The sequence below is a fragment of the Trichosurus vulpecula genome, chromosome 2 (genome assembly GCF_011100635.1).
Source record: "Trichosurus vulpecula isolate mTriVul1 chromosome 2, mTriVul1.pri, whole genome shotgun sequence".
Lineage (NCBI taxonomy): Eukaryota > Metazoa > Chordata > Mammalia > Diprotodontia > Phalangeridae > Trichosurus > Trichosurus vulpecula.
Window position 1 is genome coordinate 377,782,323 of NC_050574.1, and position 24,147 is coordinate 377,806,469.

General features: G+C 37.7%; 1 protein-coding gene across 3 annotated transcripts in view; it reads left to right on the forward strand.

Annotated features, from left to right (window-relative positions):
• The window catches only part of PDE9A (phosphodiesterase 9A), a 173,031-nt gene that overhangs the window by 113,092 nt on the left and 35,792 nt on the right, over positions 1–24,147 (forward strand). For all 3 annotated transcript variants that reach the window (XM_036747416.1, XM_036747414.1, XM_036747415.1), the window contains 3 exons: positions 3,110–3,194; positions 12,034–12,115; positions 18,971–19,045. In XM_036747416.1, coding sequence (XP_036603311.1) covers positions 3,110–3,194; positions 12,034–12,115; positions 18,971–19,045 — 242 coding nt within the window. The remainder of the gene's footprint in view (positions 1–3,109; positions 3,195–12,033; positions 12,116–18,970; positions 19,046–24,147) is intronic.

Here is a 24,147-nt window from a genome sequence, read left to right on the forward strand (position 1 = left end):
GGTTGAGAACTAAGAACACTCCATGAGATCTGACGATGAAGAGATCACCGGGAAGTCTGAAGAGAGCAGTTCCAACAGAATGATAAGTTTGGGAACCAGACTGCAGAGAATTACTAGAGTAAAAGCAACAGAAGCAAAGGCTTCTTTTGTAATTGCCTCTATCATTTGTTTGGTTAAGAATACCATCTACCTGTAGTTGCATCTCTTCTAATATTTTTTATGTTACAATCTTTAATATTAAAGCCATGTCTCTATTTAGACTGCATTGTAGAACATGGTGTAAGGTATTGGTCTAAGTCTAATTTCTGCCAGACTGTTTTCCATGTTCCCTGAATTTTTGTCAAATAGGGAGCTTTTTCTAAAAATTTTTATTTTTTATTTTTTCCAGTTTCTCAAATGCTGGGTTATTGAGTTTCCTTGTTTGTTATTTTTCCTTGTCTAGATAGAATTCTCTATTTTTTAACCAATGCCAAACGGTTTTGATAACAGCTGTAACAAACTATAATGTAGTTTGAGGTTTGAAGGTGCTATTCCTTTTTATCTCTACCTCTTTTCAGTATTTCCTCTTTATGTTCTAGATATTTTACCTCCAAATGAATTTTGTCATTATTTTTTGAAGTTCTATAAAGTTCACAGTTTGATTGTTATAGTATTAAATATGGCAGTATTATCGTTTTTATTATTTTGGCAATCCCAGACATATGCACTGAATATTACTCCACCCATTTAAGTTGTTCTTTATTTATTAAAGGTGTACTTTGTACTGAATCTATAACAGTATTTTCTGCACTTCAGTAGATTGATCCTCAAATATTTTGTACCTTTTATAGTTATTTGGAATGGAATTCCCCTCTCTGTTATTACCTCATATTTTATTACTAACCATTATATTAATTTCCTTTGTAATCCTATGTATTTTCTTTTATGCATTTAAAACATTCTTCTGAGAATGACTCCAAGGTTTCTTTTCACTTCCAAAAAGGTTAATAACACAAAACATTTCTCCTCTGTAGTTTCCAAATTTTTTATTCTCATTACAAATTATGCTATGAATGAGGGAGAGATTGTTGAATATTGTGTAACAAGTTAATGGAACGTACAAGCATAAATTCCCCTCAGTTTCCTAAATATCAATGTGCCTACTAGGATTCATTTCAATAAACAAGTAACTTAGAAATAATGCCAACCTCAATAATATTGGCCTTAAAGCCCTATTTTAAGTGTGCATACTCTTGAATGTACTGATAGAAGAAAGGAGAGAAATGGGATCAGTGATCCCTAAACTACACAAAAGCTCTGCAGGCTTCACAGAGTTAAACATCATGACAACTGATTGTGGGACTTGAATACCAAATTTCTTCACAGATTTCATCATTCCATTTTTAGCAGAATGAAGAATTTTCCAAACACAATAAATTGTCCTGGCTTCTGATTCCAAAAACTCTTAGAAATTTAAAAGAAGAACTATATGGTGTAACTATAAACTAATGAAACTTTAAAAGTTCATTGGTATCTTTTTTCATAATAAAATCATTTGAATATAGATGAACTGGACAATTTTGATTGCATAAAATTAAATAGCTTTTACACAAAGAAAATTGATGCCAATGAATAAAAAGAGAATCTATAAAGTGGGAAAAATATTTGCATCAGATATCTCTACAAAAAGTGGTATTCAAGTTATATTAATGAAATTAATGTCATCCCTTTAAAATAATCTCTGGTAGGCAATACATTATTCCAATGATGCTGTGATGGCTCAAAAGCCTTCTTAGAGCTCCTCCTCTGAACTTGCTTTCATAATGTGCAGTACATCATTAGTTACAGCCAATCTTTATTTCTTGATTGTTGATTTTATTTTTAAAAACTAGAAAAAGTCATTGGGAGCCACATTTGGCATATAAAATGAATTATCAATCTGGATTGCACTATAAATAATGAGGTGTGTTTATAAAATAAACTAATACTATTTGCTGTAAGCTGCTTACAAAAGCATTCCAAAGAAAGGCTTGGAAAATATTTTGAGTAATGTTATACTCAAGCGTGATACACATGTTATACTCCCAACACTACTATTTTGAGAATAATATTCATTTGGATATGTAAGTTATGGTGCAGTTATTTCTTTAAAACCCCTTTACGGTCATGCTTCTATGGAGTAATTTAGTATAAGGCAAAACTAAGTCTAGCCTGCAAATCCTTAACTTTATCTATTGATCTCTCATATATTTTAAAACAGCAACATCCCCTGGTTAACTGCTCTTCTGTGGAAGAACCCATTAAAGAAAATGCTTTTATCTTAATGAGATATCATTACTTTCAGAGAATGCTTGTGTCATGCTGCCCAAATATCTCATTTCATTTATAATATTCTTTGGGACCACAGTCCTCCTCACAAAGGACACTTTTGACAAATGTCCAAAGGCCTTCAGGTTTGGAGAAGACAACAATTAGAGACAGAGATGTTCATGTAACTGGGGATAGAGTGCAGAATTCACGGAGAAAGGGAGTTGGGGCAGTGCAGTTTTATGGCACTGTAGATGTAGCACTGGACCTGGAATCAGGAAGACCTGAGTTTGAATTCATCTCAGACACATAGTAGTTGTGGGCAAGTCACTTCACCTCTGTTTACCTCAGTTTCTTCATCTGTAAAATGGTGGTGATCATAGCACCCTTTCCCGGGATTGCTATAAGGATCAAATTAGATAGTAATTGTAAAGTGCTTAGCACAGTGCCTGGCACATAGTAAACTCTACATAAATGTTAGCCATAATAATAATTATTATTACTATTATTATCATTCACATCATCATCAGTATTATAGAGTTTGCATGAATGGGTATTTTAGGTAATGATTCAGAATTGGCAATGGGACCATACTTAGGGTTGTTGGACTGAGCGTTATGGATAAACTGGATGGCAGTGGTTGACTCTGAAGTCAGCATCATGAGTATATATGGGAATAGAAGTCAAGTGGCATTGTGCCTTTGTAAGCTCCTTTAGCTTCTGGAAATCCTTTAGAAACCCTTTCAGAGTTGCCACCATTACTAAAACGAGATGCTTCAAGTTTCTACATGGTAACACTCTTGTTGTTTCTCTTTGTTGCCAGTGGAAGGACTGAAAGTAGTGGAGATTGAAAAATGCAAGAGTGACATCAAAAAGATGAGGGAAGAGATGGCTTCAAGAAACAACAGGTAACCCACATTAGCTTAATATTCAGGCAAAAAATGTCTGCTGAGGGGAGGCTTCTATGTCCAGACTGAAGAAGTTTGTATGTTTGGCTTCTCTAAGATTAAACAGGGGTAGATAGGTGGCACAGTAGATAGAGTGCCAGGTCTGGAGTTAGGAAGATTCATGACAATGATGATGATAATGATGATGATGGTGGTGGTGGTGGTGGTAAAGATGATGGTGATGATGGTGGTGATGATGATGAAGATGACAAAGACAACGATGATGATTCAAATGTATACAACACTTTGTGGCTAACAATGTGTTCTTTATACCTTAATCTTATAAAAATCATAGAATCTCAGGGTTAAAAACTACTTTAGAACTCATGTCATCTAAATCTTAACTGAAGAATTAGTTTGTCCATATTTCCCAAAGAAGTGATCATCTACATATTCTGTCACATGACCTTTCTGTGTTTTGTGTTTGTGCAAAATTCCTACTTAAATGGACCATATTTTTTATCAGTCCTTTGTATTTTACGCAATTGGAATAACTGGAAATTAAAATATATAAATTTGTAGGGAAGAAAAGAAATGGGACTCATATCTTAGTTTTCAATCATTTCTTTCTAAGATTATCCTAAGAATTCTGAAAAAAAAAACAATTCCCTCAAAGTTATAGTTCTTTGAATACGCAAATATTAGAGAATATTGCTAATCCTTAATGATTTGTTTGTATTATCTGTATTTGCATTATTATTGGATTATTATCTATGTTTGTGTTATCTATGCTACTGTCCAGACTAGTTTTCATTTATCATTATGCGATATGTGCTTAGAGGCTGCATATTGATTTTAATGTGCACCTAGGCAAAATAAAATTAGGAAGATAAATCAGCAGATAAAATATGCAAGTCTATATATGTATATATATATATATTCTGCATATATACAAGCACATGTGGACATTACATATAATTCATGTATATGCTCATACCATACATATGTGCATGTTCCAATGTTTAAAAAAAGATTTCTGTATTATTCACTATTTAGAGTTAACTATAATTATTAGAAAATGTAGAGTATTACTAGCAAGAAAAAAAAAGACTGCCCTGAATCACAGTCTAAGAGTTATGCCACCTAGCTCAGGCCAAAACCGAACAGGTATTCCATCTACAATTGAACTGAACAGTGGTTGTCCAGACTTTACTTGAAGATGTCCAGTAAGGGAACTCACTTTCTCCTGCTTTGGGGTTGCTCTGATTGTTAGAAAGTTGTAGCTTGCATCAAACCTAAAACTACCTCTCTGAAATTTCTAACCATTGCCCAAAATTCTTCAGTCAGGGGCTGAACAGAACAGTTCTACTCACTCTTCCACATAACAGACTTTCAAATATTTTAAGGCAGCTTTCAAATCCCCCTTAAATCTCCTTTTCTGGAGTAAACAGTCTCTGTTCCCTCAAATGATCTTCCTATAGCAGACCTGCATGACTTGGCAGTAGGTAGGGGCCAAAATTAAAGTATGCTATACTTCTTTGAGTTATAAATAGGTTTTTAGTAGCTCACTTTCCAAGTAAAAGTATAATTAATGGTTAAACTATTTTGCAAATAAACCATATTTTTAAAAAGGGAAATTTCAATTAATACCAATTAATTACACTTATTACTTAAGATGTTTATTTATCAAGAAATTGCTTCTCTCAGACTAGTGACAGACTGACAATAGTTGGTTGCCACAGTCATGTGACAAACAGGAGAGAGTGCACAGTGGCAACCTAGCCACTACATGATAGTCACAATAGTGCATTAAGCAGGGCATGGACGAAGCATTTGTCACATCTTTACTTTCGTCCATATCCTCTACATTTTTCTTGGGCCGCCCAATATCCTTTGGTGGTCTGTGAGCGGCCCATGGGCCATATGTTGTGCATGCCTGTCCTATAGCAAGATATCAAAGTCCTTCCCCTTCCTGGTTGCGCATTTCTAGATACTTTCTAGATTATCAAAGTCCTTAAAATGTAGCCCTCAGAATTGAATGGATGGAACATAGCCTTCCAGATTTAATCTAACTGGGTAAGAGTATGGTCCCTAATCCTAGACACTATGCCTCATTGAATGCTGCTAAATTTAAATTTTTACTTGGCCTCAGATTGTGCATTCAGTCTTCTAAAATTCCTAGAACCTTTTCAGAAAAAATCTAACCACGCCCTCCTGGCTCTCCTCCTACCTTTCTGACTTTTCCTTCTCAGTATCCTTTGCTATATCTTGAACCAGATCACACTGGCTAACCTGAGGCATCCCTCAAGGTTCCATCCCAGGCCCTCTTCTCTTCTTCCTCTATGCTAATTTTTCTTGGCAATCTCATCGGCTCTCATGGATTCAATCATCTTTATGCTAATGATTCTCAGATATATTTACCCAGGCCTAAACTCTCTGCTGACCTCCAGTCTCACGCCTCCAACTGCCTATTAGACACTTTGAACTGAATGTCCTGAAGACATCTCAAACTCAGTATGTCCAAATCTGAACTCATTATCTTGCTTCCTAAACTCTGTCCCTTCCAAATTACTCTATTAACATTGAGGGCACAACTTAGATGTTATCCTCACTATCGCTCACCCCACGTTTTCAGTCTTTTGTCAAGGCTTGCTAACTTTACCTTTGCAACATCCTTCAAAAATACCCCCTTCTCTTCTCTGATACTGCCACCATCCTGATACAGGACCTCACTGCCTCATGCCTGGACTATTACAATAACCTACTTGTGGGTCTTTCTACTATTATTCTCAGCCCACTACAGTCTATTTTCCATTTAGGTGCTCAAAAGATTTTCCTAAATCACAAGTCTTACCACATCACCCCCTTACTCAATAAATTGCAGGGGCTCCCTATTGCCTCCCACAACAAATTTTAAAACCTCTTCAAATCCCTTCGTAACCTGCCTCTCCCTACCTTTCCAGTCTTCTCACACCTTCCTCCCCACCATATAGTCTTCAATCCAGTGACATTGGCCTCCTTTATATTCTTTAACAAGATACTCCCATCTCTTGGCTCCAGAGAATTTCACTGGTTGTCCCCCATGCCTTGAATGTTCCCCCTCTTCATCTCTGTTTCTTGATTTCCCTGGCTTCCTTCAAGTATTGGCTAAAATCCCATCTTCTACTTAACTCCAGTGCCTTCCCTCTGTTGATTACTTCCTATTTATGCTGTCATGTCTATACATATTTGTTTGCATGTTGTCTCTCCCATTAGATTGTGAGCTTTTTGAAGACAGGAACTCTTTTGCCTTTCTTTGCATCCCTAGCCCTTAGCACAATGTCTGGTATGCAGTAGGTATTTAGCATGTGGCTATTGACATGACTGACAGTTTCCTTGTCCTATACCCACATAGCTGATTTTTTAGCCTGTGTAAGATTTTTGCTTTTATCACTATTAAATTTCATCTTCTTAGATCCAGCCCATTCATGCTCAATCAATCGATAAGCAAACATTTATTAAGTGCCACCTATGTGACAAGAGACAGGACCTGTGGTTTCACTGATACAGAGAAAAGTCTCTCTTTTACCAGTGCAAGTCACCTTAAGAGTGTTAGAGTTGCTTCTGATATTGGGAAGTTGAGTGATTTGCCCAGGTGTTAAACAGTAAGGATGCATCAGAGGTGAGTGTAAATACAAAGAAAAAAATGAAACTCTCCCTGTTCTCATTATATTCTATCAGTGGAGACAATATATTCGTATAGGTAATAAGATTTGGAAAACTGAATAGCTTCCTGGGACTTGTAGGTCAAAGGGATAACCATAACCTCTCAGCCCTGAGAGTGATTTGAGACTATTGCAGTCTTTTAAACAGAAGACAGACTTGAATCACAATAATTTATAAAAACAAAGGAGCACACACAGCCCATAAGAAAAAGACTGAAGGAAAATAGTGAGGACTTTCAGAGGTGAGCGCAGCTATTGGGAAACAGTATATACACTTCACCCATGACTTAATGAGCTGAGCCAGAGAGAATTGGCATCATAAGGGCAACAGGAGGAAGGAAAAAATGAAAAAGAGACTGAAAGGAAAAAGTATAAGAAGGACTGAGCTGCAGTGGAAAAGAGAGGGGTCACCAGGAGTTGGGGAGATCCCTGAAGTCTCCATGGAGAAGTTAGCGTTTAGGTTGAGACTTGAAGGAAGGCATCATTTGTAGGAGAGGCAAGGAGCAAGTTCATTCTAAGTGTAGGAGGCAACAAATGCCAAATAACAGAGAGAGGAGATAGGGTGCTGTGGGGAAGGAGCAACAAAAGCGAGCTTAGATGGATCCCAGAGTATAGGAAGGGAAGTAATAGATAATAAATATGAGAAATATATAAATATAAAATGACCAACATATATATAAATGTGGGGCACTGAGAGAGAAAGACAGACATACAGACAGAAAGAGAGATCTCCAATAAGGGGCCTACCTGCACCCACATATGGTCCATACTGTATTGAGTCTTGTGGGGACCCTGACGTAGAAGGATTACACTCTTCAAAGGGGGAGAATTTCTGAGAGTTAGCAGCAAAAGAAGAGTCCCGAAGTCACAGTGGGGAGAAGAGTGGTGTGAGAGAAATACAACCAATGAAAAGAGGATGGCTAGGGATGCAGGCTCATCTTAGAAAAGTCTGTTCTCTGAGAGTATAAGCAACTAAAAGGAATATGAGAAGAAAAAAGTTTATGATTAAGAGAGGTTGGTTCATTGTGGAATAGGAAACCCAGAGGTCATAACAGAGGTGAGTGGTGAGCAGAGCTGGAGTAGTACATGAAAAGGGAAGGGTAGGACCAAGACATGCGAAGGGCATGAGGAGCAGGGGGATGAAAGAACAGGGAGTGTGGTTTAGAGTGAGAGACAGACTAAGTCTCACAAAGCTAGGAAAGGAACTCGGGATGAGAGCTTGCTAGGCATAGGGAGATAGCAGGGAGTGGGAAAAGCTCTGCTAGACAGCTGATCATTACATTAAAAGTATATTCCCAGGGGTTGCATCTCAGGGTCTTGGCAGGAGGTTTGATACCCACGAGGAGGCGTGTCAGAACAGAGGGCACACAGAAGGTGGTTAAGGCTGGGGACAAAAAGTTCGGTTCTCTTTTTCATGTAAGCCAGCATTGTAGACCTGGGGAGTCTTTCATGGAGCTAAGTATAACCACTACTGCAACTGCCAGTTATTTCTGGTCTTAGCCTCGGGTCACCCGTCTCAATTCCAGGCTTCTTTTCCTCTCCCATCCCAACACTCACCTGATTCCATCTCATTTTCCATCTCTTTTGATCTTTTTTTTTTATCATCAGCAAGGTGGTATAGTGGCTGGAACCCTGGGCCTGGAATCTGAAAGACCTGAGTTCAGATCCAGACTTAGAAATTTACAAGTTGTGTGATCCTGAACAAGTCACCTAATCTCCATGTCCTAATACAAAAAATGAGGATAATAACTGCACCTCCCCCCTCCCAGGGTTTTGTAAAGTGCTTGGCACAGTGCCTGGCACATAATAAGCACTTTAATGTCAGCTATTATTATTATCTAGCCTGTTTAGACATTTTTGGATACTGACTGAATTGCCTTATTAAGATATTATTCCCAAAATTTTATGAATGGATTTATAAACAACTCATAACTCATGTATTCACAATATTAAATGTCCCTCTCAGTTTTCTGTCATCTGCAAATTTGATAAACACATAATTTTCCCCATATAAAAGTGCAAGGGCCAAACACAAATCCCCAAGACTACTACCACAGACTTTCTTACAAGTTGATATCAAACCATTGATAACTATTCTTTGGACCTAGCCATTCAACTATTTCTGAATCTACCTAAATCTAGACTATATCTTTTCATCTTTTACTCAAGAGACTATGTCAAATGCTTCGTTGAAATCTAGATAAATTAGATAAATCTCAATCTTCAGTTCTTGATGAAGCTATATTGGTTCTTTGTGGTTACTTACCATTGTCTTTTCAATATGTTTACTAACTACCCTTTATATAATTTGATGTAGAATTTTGCCTAGAATTGAAGTCAAGTTCATTAGCCCATAATTTGAAGGCTCCATTCTCTTCCCTTTTTTGAGTAACAGTGCAAAATTTATTTGTATCCAGTCTTACACCTCCTATGATCTTTCAAATATCAATGCCAAGTGCCAATGCCCACTGCTCTTCTAGTTTTTTCAGTATCCTGGAAATTAGTTCACCTGGACCTAGTGAGCTCTCGTTTTTCTTAAATATAGTGGATGTTATTTGGGGAAAGTTGTTATTTTCAAAACATTAATCTTCATTTGATCATTTGGATTTGCTCAAAAAAGATTCACCAACAACTTAAGCCACTATATAAAGGAGTCCTTGGTAGTTCACAGAGAGTTTGCATGGCTATGCAGCGCTGCTTACTAGGGAAAATCAAGATGTTTTTGAATGTGGTTGATTCTAACATTTTATCTCAGATTAAAAATTCTTTTTAGACCTGTGAGAAAAATAATACCTATTACCCTATGTGATAATATTAGTAGTAGTAACTGACATTTGAATAGTATTTTGAGCTTTAAAAATGACAGCCCTAGACAGAGGGGGAAAAAGGTATATGCATTTGAATTTTAGTAAAACTCATCATTGTACCTACAATTTACTTCACTTATCTGAAGCACAGGGCAAAAATAAAATAACAGATCATAATAAGATACCTAGGGTAATGAAATTTCCATATTTAAAATCTTTCGGAATGTTGTAGACTATCCTTTGACTACATAATCTCCTAAGGATAGACTCCTAATTTAAGAACCCCACATACAAAAATCCAGACTTACAGAAAATAAATTAGGTGATTTTTCCATACGTAGAAAAGCTAGTATGCATTTTATAAAAAGATTATTGTAGGGTTATCATTTCACAGTAGCTAATATATCATTCTCTCTCTATATATATATATATGTGTGTGTGTGTGTGTGTGTGTATATATATATATATACACATATCTATAGTATTTAATATAACCTTCTGTGCAGTGCAATACTAGACTTTTTAGTTATATTTGAATACAACGTAGAAATTTTTAACATCCCTTAAAGCTTTCTTAAGAAAACTTCTGGGTCATGTAACCAAAAAGATGGAGTCCAGTGCCCACTAACTGTAAAAAAAAACCCTCTAAATTATTAATTATACTTCAAAGGTAGGGCAATTACAACCTTTTTCATAGAACTATAAAACAAGATGGTCAACAGAATAGAAGTCCAATCCCTAATATATATACTCAGCATATCTCACCAAAACCATTCTCCATGCTTCATCAAGGCACAAAATCCCAGCCACAGCCTTGTGCTTTGTGCATCTGATAGTACTCCCAGCCCCTGCCTTTCCCTTAGCATTTTGTTACAACAAATAGAGAACCTTGACCTCTGTCCAGCCACCTGTATAGGAGAGGTACAGGTGGGGAGCAACCCTTTTTCACTTGGTGCGGCCCTTTGATTAGGGAACCCCAAGATAGCAGAAACTGTTCCCAGAACACCCTGCCCCAGACCCGCAAAAGAGGGCAGACAATGACTCAGCCCAATCAGAGACCTAAAGAACAGAGAAACACTTGGGGAAGGGCCAGCATGCAGGGCTATTCCAGGTTTGAAGGAACTACAACTGCCATCCAGCTGATACTAGTCCTGCTCCCCACCCAACCCTGAGCAGTGACTTTTAGAAGGGAATGAGGCTGGTAAAATGTAAATTTCTCAATGTAGGAGAGGCAGAAACAACTTTGAAGTCAAGCCCTAGGGTGATGCACTCTCTTGTTCTGTAACTTAGTCCCACAAAATGCTTTGATTCACTTGTAGCGATTGAGGTTTTAGTCCATGGTGTTTCAGGCCTACTCATCCTCTGTTATTTTTCCTATTTCCTTAAATTCTGCCTTCATCTTTATCTCCTTGTACTTTAAGAAAGCAATCTGTTGATGGTTCCTATGTTACAATTTCTTATTTTTTAAAAATATTTACTTTTTAATTTTAGTTCATTTCTTTAAGTAGTCTCTAGAGATGGAGAAATTTATTTTGTAATGTACTCTCCTTGATAGTTATACTTTTTTAACTTTCTTGTGTTTCTTTTGTTTGCAAGTCAAATAATTTACTCCCATCTTTTTTTTCAGGAATGCTTCAAATACCTTTCTTTTCTTGAATATCCATCCTTTTTTTAAATTGGTGATTAGGCTTAGATTTGCAGGATATGCCATTTGGGGTTGTGTATTAAAAGTTTTGCTTTTAAGAATATATTTTTCCAATCCCTTCTCTGGTTTCTGGGGGGTGCTGAATAATCTTTATTTATTTTAATTTCTGATCCTTTGCTTGAAGAATTCATTGTTTGTCATTTGAATTGTTAAATTTATCCATTATGTGTCTTAGAGTTTGAAGAATATTATTTTTTCTGGAGGTGATCTGTGGATTCCCCCTCCCCTTCTGCTTTCCACTACTAGAATCTCAAATCAAATCAATACTGCCATTGCTACTTGAAAAAGTATACCACTCTACTCTTCTATGGCTCCTCTTTTCATCCCTGTAACTTTCTCTTTTTCTCCTGTAATTTTATATACTACAATAACATACTCTGGGATCCACTTGTGTTTTGTCCTAAATCTCCTTGAGGGCAGCGGCTGTCTTCAATTTTGTTTTTGTATTCCAGAGCTCAGTATAACACTTGGCACATTGTTTGATAAATGTTTTTTTTAAATCATTCGTTCTTGTTCAGGTATGAGTTGGATTAGATGATCTCTAAGGTCCTGTTCAGCACTAAGATTCTACAAGTAGATTCAATTAACTTTATGAACACAAATCTGCAGAAACAATGATAAGACAGATCTTTTCCTATTTTTAGGACAACCTGTCCCTGTAAGTATAGTTTTTTGGATAACAACAGGAAGTTGATGCCACAGAGAGATGTCCCAGCCTATCCAAAGGTAAGATGTAAAACTCTAGTCAAGGAAAGAATCAGCAGGCCTATTTTAATGTGGTCCTTAGGCATTCTAATGCCTTATCATGATAAAAAGGTGACCTTGTATTCTTGAAGGTTATGTGAGTGGATCGTAAGTTCTGCCAAGATTCTACCACACTGTTTATCATCAAGACAATAAACTGTGTCAGCTTTCCAAGGACAAGTCTAGCTAAATGTGGAAAGGTACATCACACATAGGTCATGAATTTTTTTGTCCACAGTAATGTGTGAAAAGAAGAAAAATACAAAATGTTCTTCAGCATTTTGTGTCCCTTTGGCTTCTACAGTCATTCTGAGAGAGTGGCAGAAAAGGTGACAGAACATGCTGAAAGGCAGCTTTTCAGCCATCTATAGCCATTAACCCAACTATTGGTACTCTAAATGTAAAATTTTTGTGACCAGTGACTGGATTGGAGGAACAAAGGCACGCTCAGCACATCTCCTTAGGATGTGTACAATGCATGTTGCATGCATAAAACTCATCTGCTGTGAACACATCAATGCATGCCATCAAATTTTATTGGCAATTAAAAAATACAAACGTCAACACTTCTGGAAACAAGGCACCATCTGATTCCTAAAGGTCCTGTCAACTGTGTCTTATACTAGTGCTCATGACAAGTTTCCCAGCAAGAAGCTCTGTGTCTCCCTCTGAGGTGGCATTCTGGCAGATCTCTGTCAATCAATACTAGACAGCTCTCGAATAAACACAGGATATTCAAAACTCTAAGGGCAATGATCACAAGATTGTCTTAGTGACCACCCAGAAATGAACTGATGGCTGGGGCCTCTGGTAGTTTTTTATGGTTCTGGCTCATAACCTAAGTGTCATCCTCAACTCCTCATTATCTCTTACCCCACATAGCCAGTTTGTTGCCAAAGCCTGTCGACTTTAACTTTGCAACATCTCTCAAATACGTCCCCTTCTCCCCTCTGATGACTGCCACCACTGTGGAACAGACCCTTATCTCCTTAAGCCTAGACTACTGCAACAGTCTTCTGGTTGGTCTGCCTGCCGTAAGTTTCTCCCTACTCCAATGCATCCTACATTCAGCCGCTAAAGTGATTCCCTAAAGCACAGGTCCAACCATGTCACACACTCCGCCCCCCCGCCCCACTCAATCAAGTCCAGTGGCTCCCAATATGCTCAAAGTGCTCAGCACAGTATTTGACATAAAGTAAGTGTAATATAAATAATAGTATCTATTGTCATCAGTATCATCGTAAGGATAAAATTCAAAATCCTCTGTTTGGCCTGCAGTGCCCTTCATAATCTATCCCTACCTCTCCCCTACCTTTCCAGTCTTCTTACATTGTGTACTCCCTACCCACGTATACCCTTCAATCCAGGGACACTGGCCTCCTGGTTGTTCCACGAACAAGACACTCCAACTCTCTGCTCCAAGCAGTTTCTCTGGCCCATCCCCCATGCCTGGAGTGTTTGTTCTCCCTTCCTCATCTCCACCTCCTAGATTCCTTCATATCCCAACTAAAATCCCACTTTCTACAGGAAGGCTTTCTTAATAATTCTTAATCATAGTGCCTTCCCTGTCAATGACTTCATACTTATCCTGTATATAGCTTGTTTGTTCACATTTGTTTGCTTGTCTCCCTATCAGATTGTGATCTCCTCAAGGGCAGGGACTGTCTTTTACCTTTCTTTGTATCCTCAGAACTTAACACATATTAAGTACCTTTCTATTTTCCCTTCTGGGATATCCTAGACATGAGTCAAACCTAAGTTTTAATAAAATTTCTCTGGTATGCCAGGATGGAAGCATAAAGAGGCAAAGAGAAAGGAAGTCTAAACCTTATTTTAGACTCTCAGGCTCCCCTGTGACTGAAATGGGCATCACTGGTCCAGAGCAAAAGAGCCTCTCTGTGGAGAGGGAGAGGGGCACAGTGCCCCTTAGTCCCAGCAGTTCGTTTAATTGTTCAGCACACATTGAAAGAGAATTAAAACATCATTCCTAATACACTCTACTGGGAGGTAAAAACTCCCAGGTAACATAGATATTTCACCTTGAATTTGTACCATCCAAGTAGTAATTCAAGGACCAAATCTCCTGATCAACCAAGCAGGAAGCTCATGCTCCTAGCAGTGACACTCTTATTCTAAGAGGAATATAGTTTCAGGTTACACGTCCTATTTCATAACAAGTGAATTCGATAGCTAAAAACCTAAGAAATTCACAAAGCACCATGCTGGAAATATCCATGTCTCAAAATTGTTTTGGTGACTTGTCTTCAGGGAAAAAAACACAAAGCAGAGACTCAGGAATTTGAGTTCCAGTATCAGACTCACCCGCACAACACATTCTCACTACATTGTGTATGCATCCATTGCTGCTACAGGGCAGGATAAGGAGAAAGAAACTCCCTGCCAGCAATATGATGGCAAATGTTTTACAATGGGACCTCTGAAAAATATATGCAAGATACATTTTCAAGTTTAGTCTGCATTATTAATATTTTCCCCTTCATTTTCTTGTCTAGATGACCAAGAAAGCAATAAAGTCCTGATTTGTAACATTTGCTGATTTCCAAGGTATAAATGCTCACAGTAAAAATTTAACAATCAGCTCTTCATTTGAGCTGGCTCCAGCATACCCGTCCTTTTCCCTCACCTACCAAAAAGCCCAAGGGAGGGCTGGCATTGGTTGTGCCCCAACAAAGAGGCTGCCTTTGGGAAAAAAATAAACATTCTTTATTACTGACGTTATGGACAGCTCTTCCTGGCTCGGTTACCAATTCCTCTTATGTACAGTTCCTTTGTCAAAGGGATCAAGATTCCAACCAAGAGTCTTTAGTTGTACATACCTTTAGCAAGGGGCCAGAGCATATCTTGGCATAGACAGGCCCCATCACTAGGATCAAGGTACCACACAAGGAACTTTTGGCTTTACTAAGAGGCCAAAACATATATGACCTTCCCCATAAAGCCAAAACGTACATACCAGGTCCATGCTCTAACCCAATTCCTTGCTGCATCTATAAATCTTTATGAGGATAATCTAGCTATGATCAAGGTCACCTTTCCTGCAGCTGAGAATGGAGCAGGTATGCTTTCATAGAATTCTACAGCAGACTCTGTCTTTATAGATACACATTTGACTGAAAGATTCAGAGATTACAAGATTCCATTATGCTTATGGTTTGTGGGCTATAAAAAAGCATTTGATTCAGTGAACCAAAAGCCACCTTATCAGCTCTTTCCTAACAAGGTGTTGCCCATGAATGTGTAAAAATAATATATGATTCACTGAAAGATATAACAAAAGAAACATCTAATTTAATTTAATTAATTTAATTCAATTAGATATATTCATATGATTCAAGCAAGGTATAAGATGGAGAGATATATGTACATATATATACATATATACACGTGTATGTGTACATACACATATGCTTGTGTGCATTTGGAGCAAACAATATATAATAGTCAATAAACTGAGTCCAAAATTGAATCAGAGGAGAAATTTGGGCTGAATTCCATTTGGGAGCATGCTAAGGTGCTTTTAATGCCCCTCAAATTTCTCACCAATTGTTAACACCAGTACTTCTCAAGTGAGAGGTAGCATGCTACAGTGGATTAAGAGCTGGCCTTAGAATTGTGAAGACCTAGGTTCAATTCCCATACTGTGAGTACATATTGACTATGTAACTTTGAACAAATTACTTCCTTCTCAATACCCTCGAGTAGCTTTTCAAAGCTATACGTTGAAGAGCAGGCACCAATCTACATTGGTCAAGGGAGTTTCCTCATTGAGAATTCCCTATACTTAGGAAATCACAGAATCAGTTTCTATACACAAAAAAAAAATTCAGTCCCATTATGAAGCTCTAAAACATGGAATACCGTAGTCACTGAAGAATTAAAGGTTCAAGTTACTGAAAGGGAAATGGAGAGGCAAATGGTTTGCTTGAGTGGGATGTAAAATTTACCAATGAAGAATTCCACAGATGTGAAGGAAAATATATTGTAAAAGAAATGTAGCCCTGAAAAATGAGGCGGGCTAGTCATGTAGCCCACTGGCATCAGTAAAGTAACAAGAGAGAAGGCTCCCAACGTATTGAAAATACCTTCTATGGAGAATTTTTAGAAGTATATAAGCTATAATATATATGGAAGTATATGGTAGCACATAAACATATATACAGAATTGCATAGGATGCTAAAAGTAAATGACTTATGATCTCCACTGTTGGAGGGAGTACTGATTTATAATAATCATAACAGCTAACATTTATGTAGTGCTTACTGTGTTCCAGGCACTGTGCTGAACACTTTGCAATTATCATTTCATTTGATTTTCATAACAACCCTGAGAGATAGGGGCTATTATTATCCCCATTTGATACGTGATGAAACTGAGGCAAATGGGTCAAGTGACTTGCCCAAGGTCACACAGCTAGTAAATGGCTGAGGCTGGATGTAAACTCAGGTCTTCATGACTCCAGGATTGACACTCTATCTAGGTATCAGCTAGCTGCTGCAGGTGAATCCAGAACCATTGAAGTATCAAAAAAAAATCTTTATATGGCACAGAATTCCTCATGGTCTTGTTCTTCTTAAAATTGTATAGTCTATCTAGTAGTATGTATTTCTCTTTTTTGGAGGGGAGAAGGCATGGTAATTGGGGTTAAGTGACTTGCCTAAAGTCACACAGTTAGTAAGTGTGTCAAGTGTCTGATATTTGAACTCAGGTCTTCCTGACCCCAGGGCTGTTGCTCTACTCACTGTACCACCTAGCCATCCCTAGTAGTACATATTTAAAACAATAGCAATCACACTTTATTATCCCCATTTTATAGATGTGAAAATATTTTCTCAAGTTATATGCTGAGGCACAGAGTAATGCTTTCATTACAAGTATTATTAACTTCATTTTACAGATGAGGATGGGTAGGTAAGTGGCACAATGGACAGAGTGCCAGGCATGGAGTCAGCAAGATTCATCTTTCTGAGTTCAACTCTAGCCTCAGATACTTATTAGCTGTGGGACCACAGGCAAATCACTTAACCCTGTTTGCCTAAGTTTTATCATTTGTAAAATGATCTAGAAAAGGAAATGACAAGCCACTCCAGCATCTTTGCCAAGAAAACCCCAAATGGGTTCACAAAGAGTCAGACAGGACTGAAAAACCACTGAACTGAACAGATGAGGACACTGAGCCATAGGGAAGTTAAATGACTCATTCTTAGTGACATAGATAGTAAATGCCAGCACGTGGGCCCGAACCCTTGTCTTCCGATTCAATATACTTTCCAGTAGGTCACACATCAAGTCTCTCCTGACTCCAAGTCTTTCATATTTCATATTACACTTCTCTGTATATAGTGTAACATAAGGAAAATATAGAGGACTTAGAGTCAGAAGACCTGGGTTCTAGTCCTGGCTCTTCCTTTTCCTGGTTGTGTGACTAAGAAAAAATCACTTAATTTCTCTGTGCCTCATTGTCCTCATCTATAAAAGAGGAATTTCAAGGTCGGATCTCTGCTTAATAAAAATAACTTTGGCACCTGTGTGGAGGATGAATTAAGGTAAGGGGAGAGTTGGTGCATGGAGCAAGCTATTGCAAACAATTTGAGGGCTTGAACTAGGGGCTAGTGGCTGCATGAGTAAAGAGAAAGGGTCAGATGCAAGAGATACCATACAGGTCAAAATAGTAAGATTTGCCAACTGTTCTGATATGTCGGGTGAAGGAGAATGAGAAATCAAGGATAATGCCAAGGTAATAAACCCGGTTTACTAAAATAATTACGGTACCTTTGACAAAAGTAACAAAGATTGGAAGAGTAATGGATATGGGTTGGGGGAGGTAATGAGTTCTGTTTTGGACATGTGGAGTTTGAGATGTCTATAACATATATAGTTTGAAATGTTCAATAGATAGTTAATGATGGTGGGCTGAAGCTTGGGGAGAGACTAAGGCTATATCCACTTACCTAAAAAACTATGTATGTATGTATAAATATGTATATATATATAGAGAGAGAGAGAGAGACACACACACAGACTAGCCAAGGATAAATACATATATATGTACATATATGTGTGTGTGTATTTGTGGGTCATCTGATAATTAAAACCATTAACAGCCAACAAAGTCACTTTCAATTTCATTGATTCAAAATTTAATTTTTTACTTTTTTCTCTTCTGTGATCATCTCTGCCTCATTTGGCTAATAACTCTCCCATTGTCATATGTGTTCTGGTTCTCTTCTTAGTTTTTATGGTGTGACCTTTAATATTCTGATTGCACATTGATTTCGAGCATTTTGAGGTGAGGTGTTGGTTAAAACCTAATTTCTATCAAACTGGTTTCCCAGTTTCCAAATAGTTCTTATTTAATAGGGATTATTTATATGTTCTGGTGTTTATCAAACACGTTTTGTTAAGTTGGTTTTGATTCATTCTTACCTAGTCTGTTCCACTAATCAATATCTATTTTTTAATCTTTACATAATTATTCTATGTAAAGCTTAATTTGAAGTCTAGAAGTGTTATTTCCCCTTTATTCCTTCTCTTTTTTCATATTTTCCCTTGAGGTTCTAGACCTTTTGTTCCTCCAAATGAATTTTGTTATTATTTTGTCTAGTTCTTTTCTTAAGTATCCCTTGGCTTCTTTTATTAATATATCAGTAAAGTCACAAATTTGTTTAAACATCATTGTCATGGCCCAGTCATGAACATTAACTATCTCTCCAGTTACTTGAGCTGTCTTTTATTTCTTTAAAGTGTTTTGTAATTGACTCTATACAGCTTGAATGGGAGGGCAGCCCCAAATAACACTGAATCTTCTCCTTCTTCAGTACATGCTTTCTCAAGAGACCATAGACGCTCTCAGGAAGCCCACGTTTGATGTCTGGCTCTGGGAGCCCAACGAGGTGAGTGAACGGCCAATGTGTGCTTTGTGCTTAACAGCTGCAGTTGATCACATGAAAGGAGTCCTAAGCAAAGCTTATTTCCTCATCTAACCCTAGACACCTAATGAAGGACACAAGAATGATAGTGCTATTAAAGGCTAACTTGACCTATCCCCACCTCCTCTTTTATTATTTTAATACCCAGGTTTCTAGTTTAAATTATATACTTCATGACAAACAGTAGTTTGAGAATCAAAGATGAGGAAAGTCTAGTGCAGTCTAAAAAAATGGACTTGTATAGCATCATTGGGCAGCTAGATGAGGCAATGGATAGTGTCGGGCCTGGAGTCAGAAAGATTCATCTTCCTGAGTTCAAATCTGGCCTTGGATACTTACTAGCTCTGTGACCCTGGGCAAGTCACTAACCCTGTTTGCCTCAGTTTCCTCATCTATAAAATGAGCTGAAGAAGGAAGTGGCAAACTACTCCAGTATCTTTGCCCAAAAAACTCCAAATGGGGTCACAAAGAGTAAAACATCACTGAAAACGACCGAACAAAAACAACAACATAGCATCATTATTTTAAACAAGCAAAAAGTAGGATCTTGAAACTGAGGAATTTACTAACAATGCCAGCATTACGCAATATATTTCTCCCCTAACTTTTATTATATTTAATTTATATTTAACTCATTTTAATTAATTAATTAATTAAAATTATATCTAACTTAATTTAATTTAACTTATTTTCTTAGGGGGAAAGGCAGGGCAATTGGGGTTAAGTGACTTGCCTAAGGTCACACAGCTAGTAAGTGTATCAAGTGTCTGAGACTGTATTTGAATTCAGGTCCTCCTAACTACAGAGCCTGTGCTCTACTCACTGCGCCACCTAGCTGCCCCTGTGTATACTTATATATTCTGCCAATAAAATATAAGCTAATTGACGGCAAAGACTGTTTCATATTTGTGTTTCTATTCCCTAGTGCCCAGCCCAGTGCCTGACGAATAGTAGGTGCATAATAAATGTTTGATTAATTGATTTGATTTGATTAATGATTAATTGATTGGCTGGTGTTGAACAAAAAAAGTTTTCTTTTCCTCAGTTAGGTTGATTTAACATGTTCTTAGATTTAAAAAAAAAAAGATTTCGCTACGATAGTGCGCAAAAATGACACCACTTCTGCATGCTTCAAGAAGGCTGTGTAACAGCGATGGAAGTCTGGGATCCAACATATATAAAAGATCAGTGGAATCTGAGTCATTTTCTGCAACACGACTAGAAAATATCCCCTTTTGATCTGCTCAGTGGGCAAGCTTTTGTCAAGTCTGAAATTGACAAAAAATAGTAACAAAATCTATGTGAGGAAAACTTTCCTCTGGTTCAAGGAGAACAGATTCTTTTTCCAGGCAGAGAAAATTCTGAAGACTGTCCTCTGTGGGGTGATGAAGATTTTGCCCAACAATACTGACAGATTTTGCTTAGAGGGTGGTTTAGGCTTTATCTGGTCCAAAGACAACGAATAGACAAGTGCAAATGACATCTGCTGTCCCCTACTACAAGAAACTACAGAAGGTGTTACAAGGTCAGGCAACACAACACTTGCGAGTGGCACTGCCAAATTGGAGAAGCTACAATGAAACGAAGAGCCTGGAGCCACTGGGGACTACGAGGAACTTCAGGAAGATCAGCGTTAAAATAGAAAACGATGTCTGATGTGACCAGCAGGGAATCACGAGAGATGAACTTGCCTATTCAGGACTGTAAATGGCTGGGAACCGGCTTCAATTTTGGGGAGAAAATGGTTATTGAAGGGTTTTCTGTTTGTTTTACAAGGATTCTGTTTTATTTTCTTTTATGTTTCAATTTAAAAGTTCTTCTTAAAAGAAAAAAAAGAAAATGTCCCTTTTTTGTGTAGCCTTGGTTTCACAGGCCCAGAGAGACTCAACTAGATGTGATATCAGAGTTTACCAGGTGGCGATGTGTGTGAAACTTGGATTTCTGGGAAGATATTTTGGAGCCATGTAGGAGAAAGAAGCCAAAAGCCAGAGGGAGCAGCCATTCTCATTCCCTACTATTTGGAAGAAAAGGCAGCCAAGGTCAAGTGAGGAGCTAGAATCTCTATTGCCAACTCCCCTGCACCTTTGTCTATGATTTCATAAGCCCTGCTTGCAAAGGGTGGGAATCAGAAGCTGAGAAGTGACCTTCCACCTTCCGACTAAGACCTAGTGAAGCACTCATGGTGAAACTGTAGATCTACCAAAAGGAAATTTATATTTTCCCTCATTTGTCTATTAAAAAATGAATTAGTTCGAAGCTAGTATTTCCATTAAGCTAATGGATAGCTTCTTCTCCCTTTGGGAGAGAGCCAACCTCAGAAGGGGAAACTAATTCTGTTTCAGTAGCTGGCAGCACAAATCATCAGCTTCATTTCCAAACAAACTCTCCACCACGCTCCCCCACTTTGCTCATTGCTCTTTCATTGATATCTTATTCCCTGCCTTCTTTATATAAAAGAAAATTTGGTAAACACTACATCCTTGTCTGGGGTGCTTAATGCTAGTATCCTTAGAGATTTGGAGAGAGTTTTGGATCTCTGTAGGACAGGAGATATGTCCCCACTTTAGGAAGGCTGAGCACAAGGGGAGGGAAACCTGCCACTATCTCTATTTTGTATTCTCAGATGCAATGGAGGCACATTGAAATCATGCCTCCTGGCAGACACAAGTTTCCATAAACAAGATATCTATCTATCTGTCTGTCTATCTATCTCTCTGTCTATCTATCTGTCTATCTGTCTCTATCATCTGTTTATACTATATTTGCGTTTATGTATAAATACATGTATGTGGGCATGTGTGTATATGCACAGATGAACATACTATTAGCACCAGGAGTGATATCAATTTGCTATGTATGTATGTGTGCAAAAATAAGAGTCACATTCAAGAAAAGCGAATCTACATGGGAACCTCCTGCTACCAGGACAACTTGCTTTCAATCCCTTACCTGCTTTGCAGGTTGGAGGGAACTTATGCCCAGAGTATGAGCTCTAATATCCAACCCTGTTCCTACCTGCCACTGCTCTCATCAAGACTACGGTGGGAAATACTTAAAAGAAAATACACCCCCTACCAACCTCTCTATATATTCCTTACACATGGAAGCTTCCTCATGCAGCGTTACATGTGTTGTATGACTATCATGTGTTTTCTTGTTATTTTTATGGTTATTTCACAACCATGATCTCCCCTACAAATAAAAAATCACCTGAAAATGAAAGCTAAACATGTTTTTTTTTCTTTTTTTCTAAACCTATGAAATTCCAGAGAAAAATCTGATTAAATATAAATTAGGAGTGGAACCAGCAGGCATGAGGTGATATATGTCTGGCCAATGAAAATGAAAGCAAAATTAATACAAACTCATATGTCCCTGATCAACACCCTTTCTTCCTGGGCTTTTCCAAAGTTGGTGGCAATGACATTGAAAGATAATTACAGTCTTTATTAATACAGAAAATGGAGTGCCAAATTCATTCATCCCATAGGATAAGGTCTATCTTTTGGAGTCTCTAAAATAGATTGCTTTTCCAGCATCTTAACCCAAAAGTCTCCACAAATCCTTAGTCTTTGTACAAAGGAAAGCACATATATGGCCAGTTTTGTTCCACAATACATATTTAAGAAGATTGGTACTTTTAAAAACCATTTTTTCTACAACACGGAATATTAATTACTCAAAGCATAAAAACCAACACATGGTAATTTTTTCTAGCTCTCAGAGAGGAAGAACAGAAGCACAGATTTGAAGAAAGGAATTCTAAATGCATAGCAATGCTAGGCTAGATCAAAGCCATGATCACAAATGCATAAGGAGAATATGCTTTGAGTGGAGCACAAGTCTAATCTCCATAGAAATGTCCTTTGAGGGAGGACTATTCCACTTAAGAAACTTCAGCTGTATGAGAGGTTTGACTTGGCAAAGGATAGTGATGCTTGTTAGTTCTCTAGGAAAAAGTAACCAGCAAGCAAATATTCATCCCTTATTTTATGGATCTGTCATCAATGTGGGTCCTCCCTTCAACAGTGCAGATCATAATCCATCCTCACTTCATCCTATGTAATTCTTGAATCTCCCCTAAATCTTCTGCAGAGGGTCCCCAGTTTATGGGAGCATTCATCTAGCTCTCTTGCCATTTCAGGGGTATATATGGGTCTTATATTATAAGTTACCTATGAAGTAATTCATTACTGTTGTTACATGACTGATTCACCACATTTTTCAGTCATATGTTTACTTTATAATATCTTTAAAACCTCTTCTCCACATTTTTTCATTGTTAAGGGCTGCAGTCTAATGATACACACTAGGCATCCATCTCTCCATTATCCTTTGGGTGACCTGCAGTTAGAATTATTTGGAAACTGTGGTAATGTAGGCTTTACAGCCATGTGGTGACACTAGAAGAATACAAATATTTAATAGTTGGACCCTGATTTCCAGAAGAAATTTGAAGTTATTAAAAGTACTTCAAAATTTTCCAATGGCAATGCAGGCAAGTCTCTTCCTCTTATTCAGTTCTGAGCTCATTGTCCATCTGTTGTAGCTATCCAAAGTATATGTGTCAATGGATCAGCTCCATGAGCTTTCCATCCATCTGTATATCATGGTCTGGACAATAGGTATTCTTTTTCCTCTTGGATTTTCAATAAGGTCCTACTCCAATGCTTCAATGTAGTATGGAAATAATCTTGAATTCTCAAAGGTTATGGCAACCAAACAGAAGAAGCTCCATCAGATTTTACCCTGCTAGAAAGAATTATATCATGGTCCGCCTGACAGGCTGTGTCTTTGTTCCAATTGCCAATCTAGATAAGTGTGGAGAAGCTAATTACTAATAGGCTGGACAGTAGGTGATAAATCCTTTGGCAATGGGAGTTGACAAAAAAAAGTCCCTTACTAAGTTAATAAGTCCCTTAATCAATTTGATAAGACTACAGGGAATGGATATTCACTAGAAGGGCACTTCCCATAGAAGTAAATATGTTCCCTGGGACCTTACTGGAAAAACACAGGAAACTCTTCTCAATAGCTCCCAGTTATTGAGGTTGCATTCACGATTA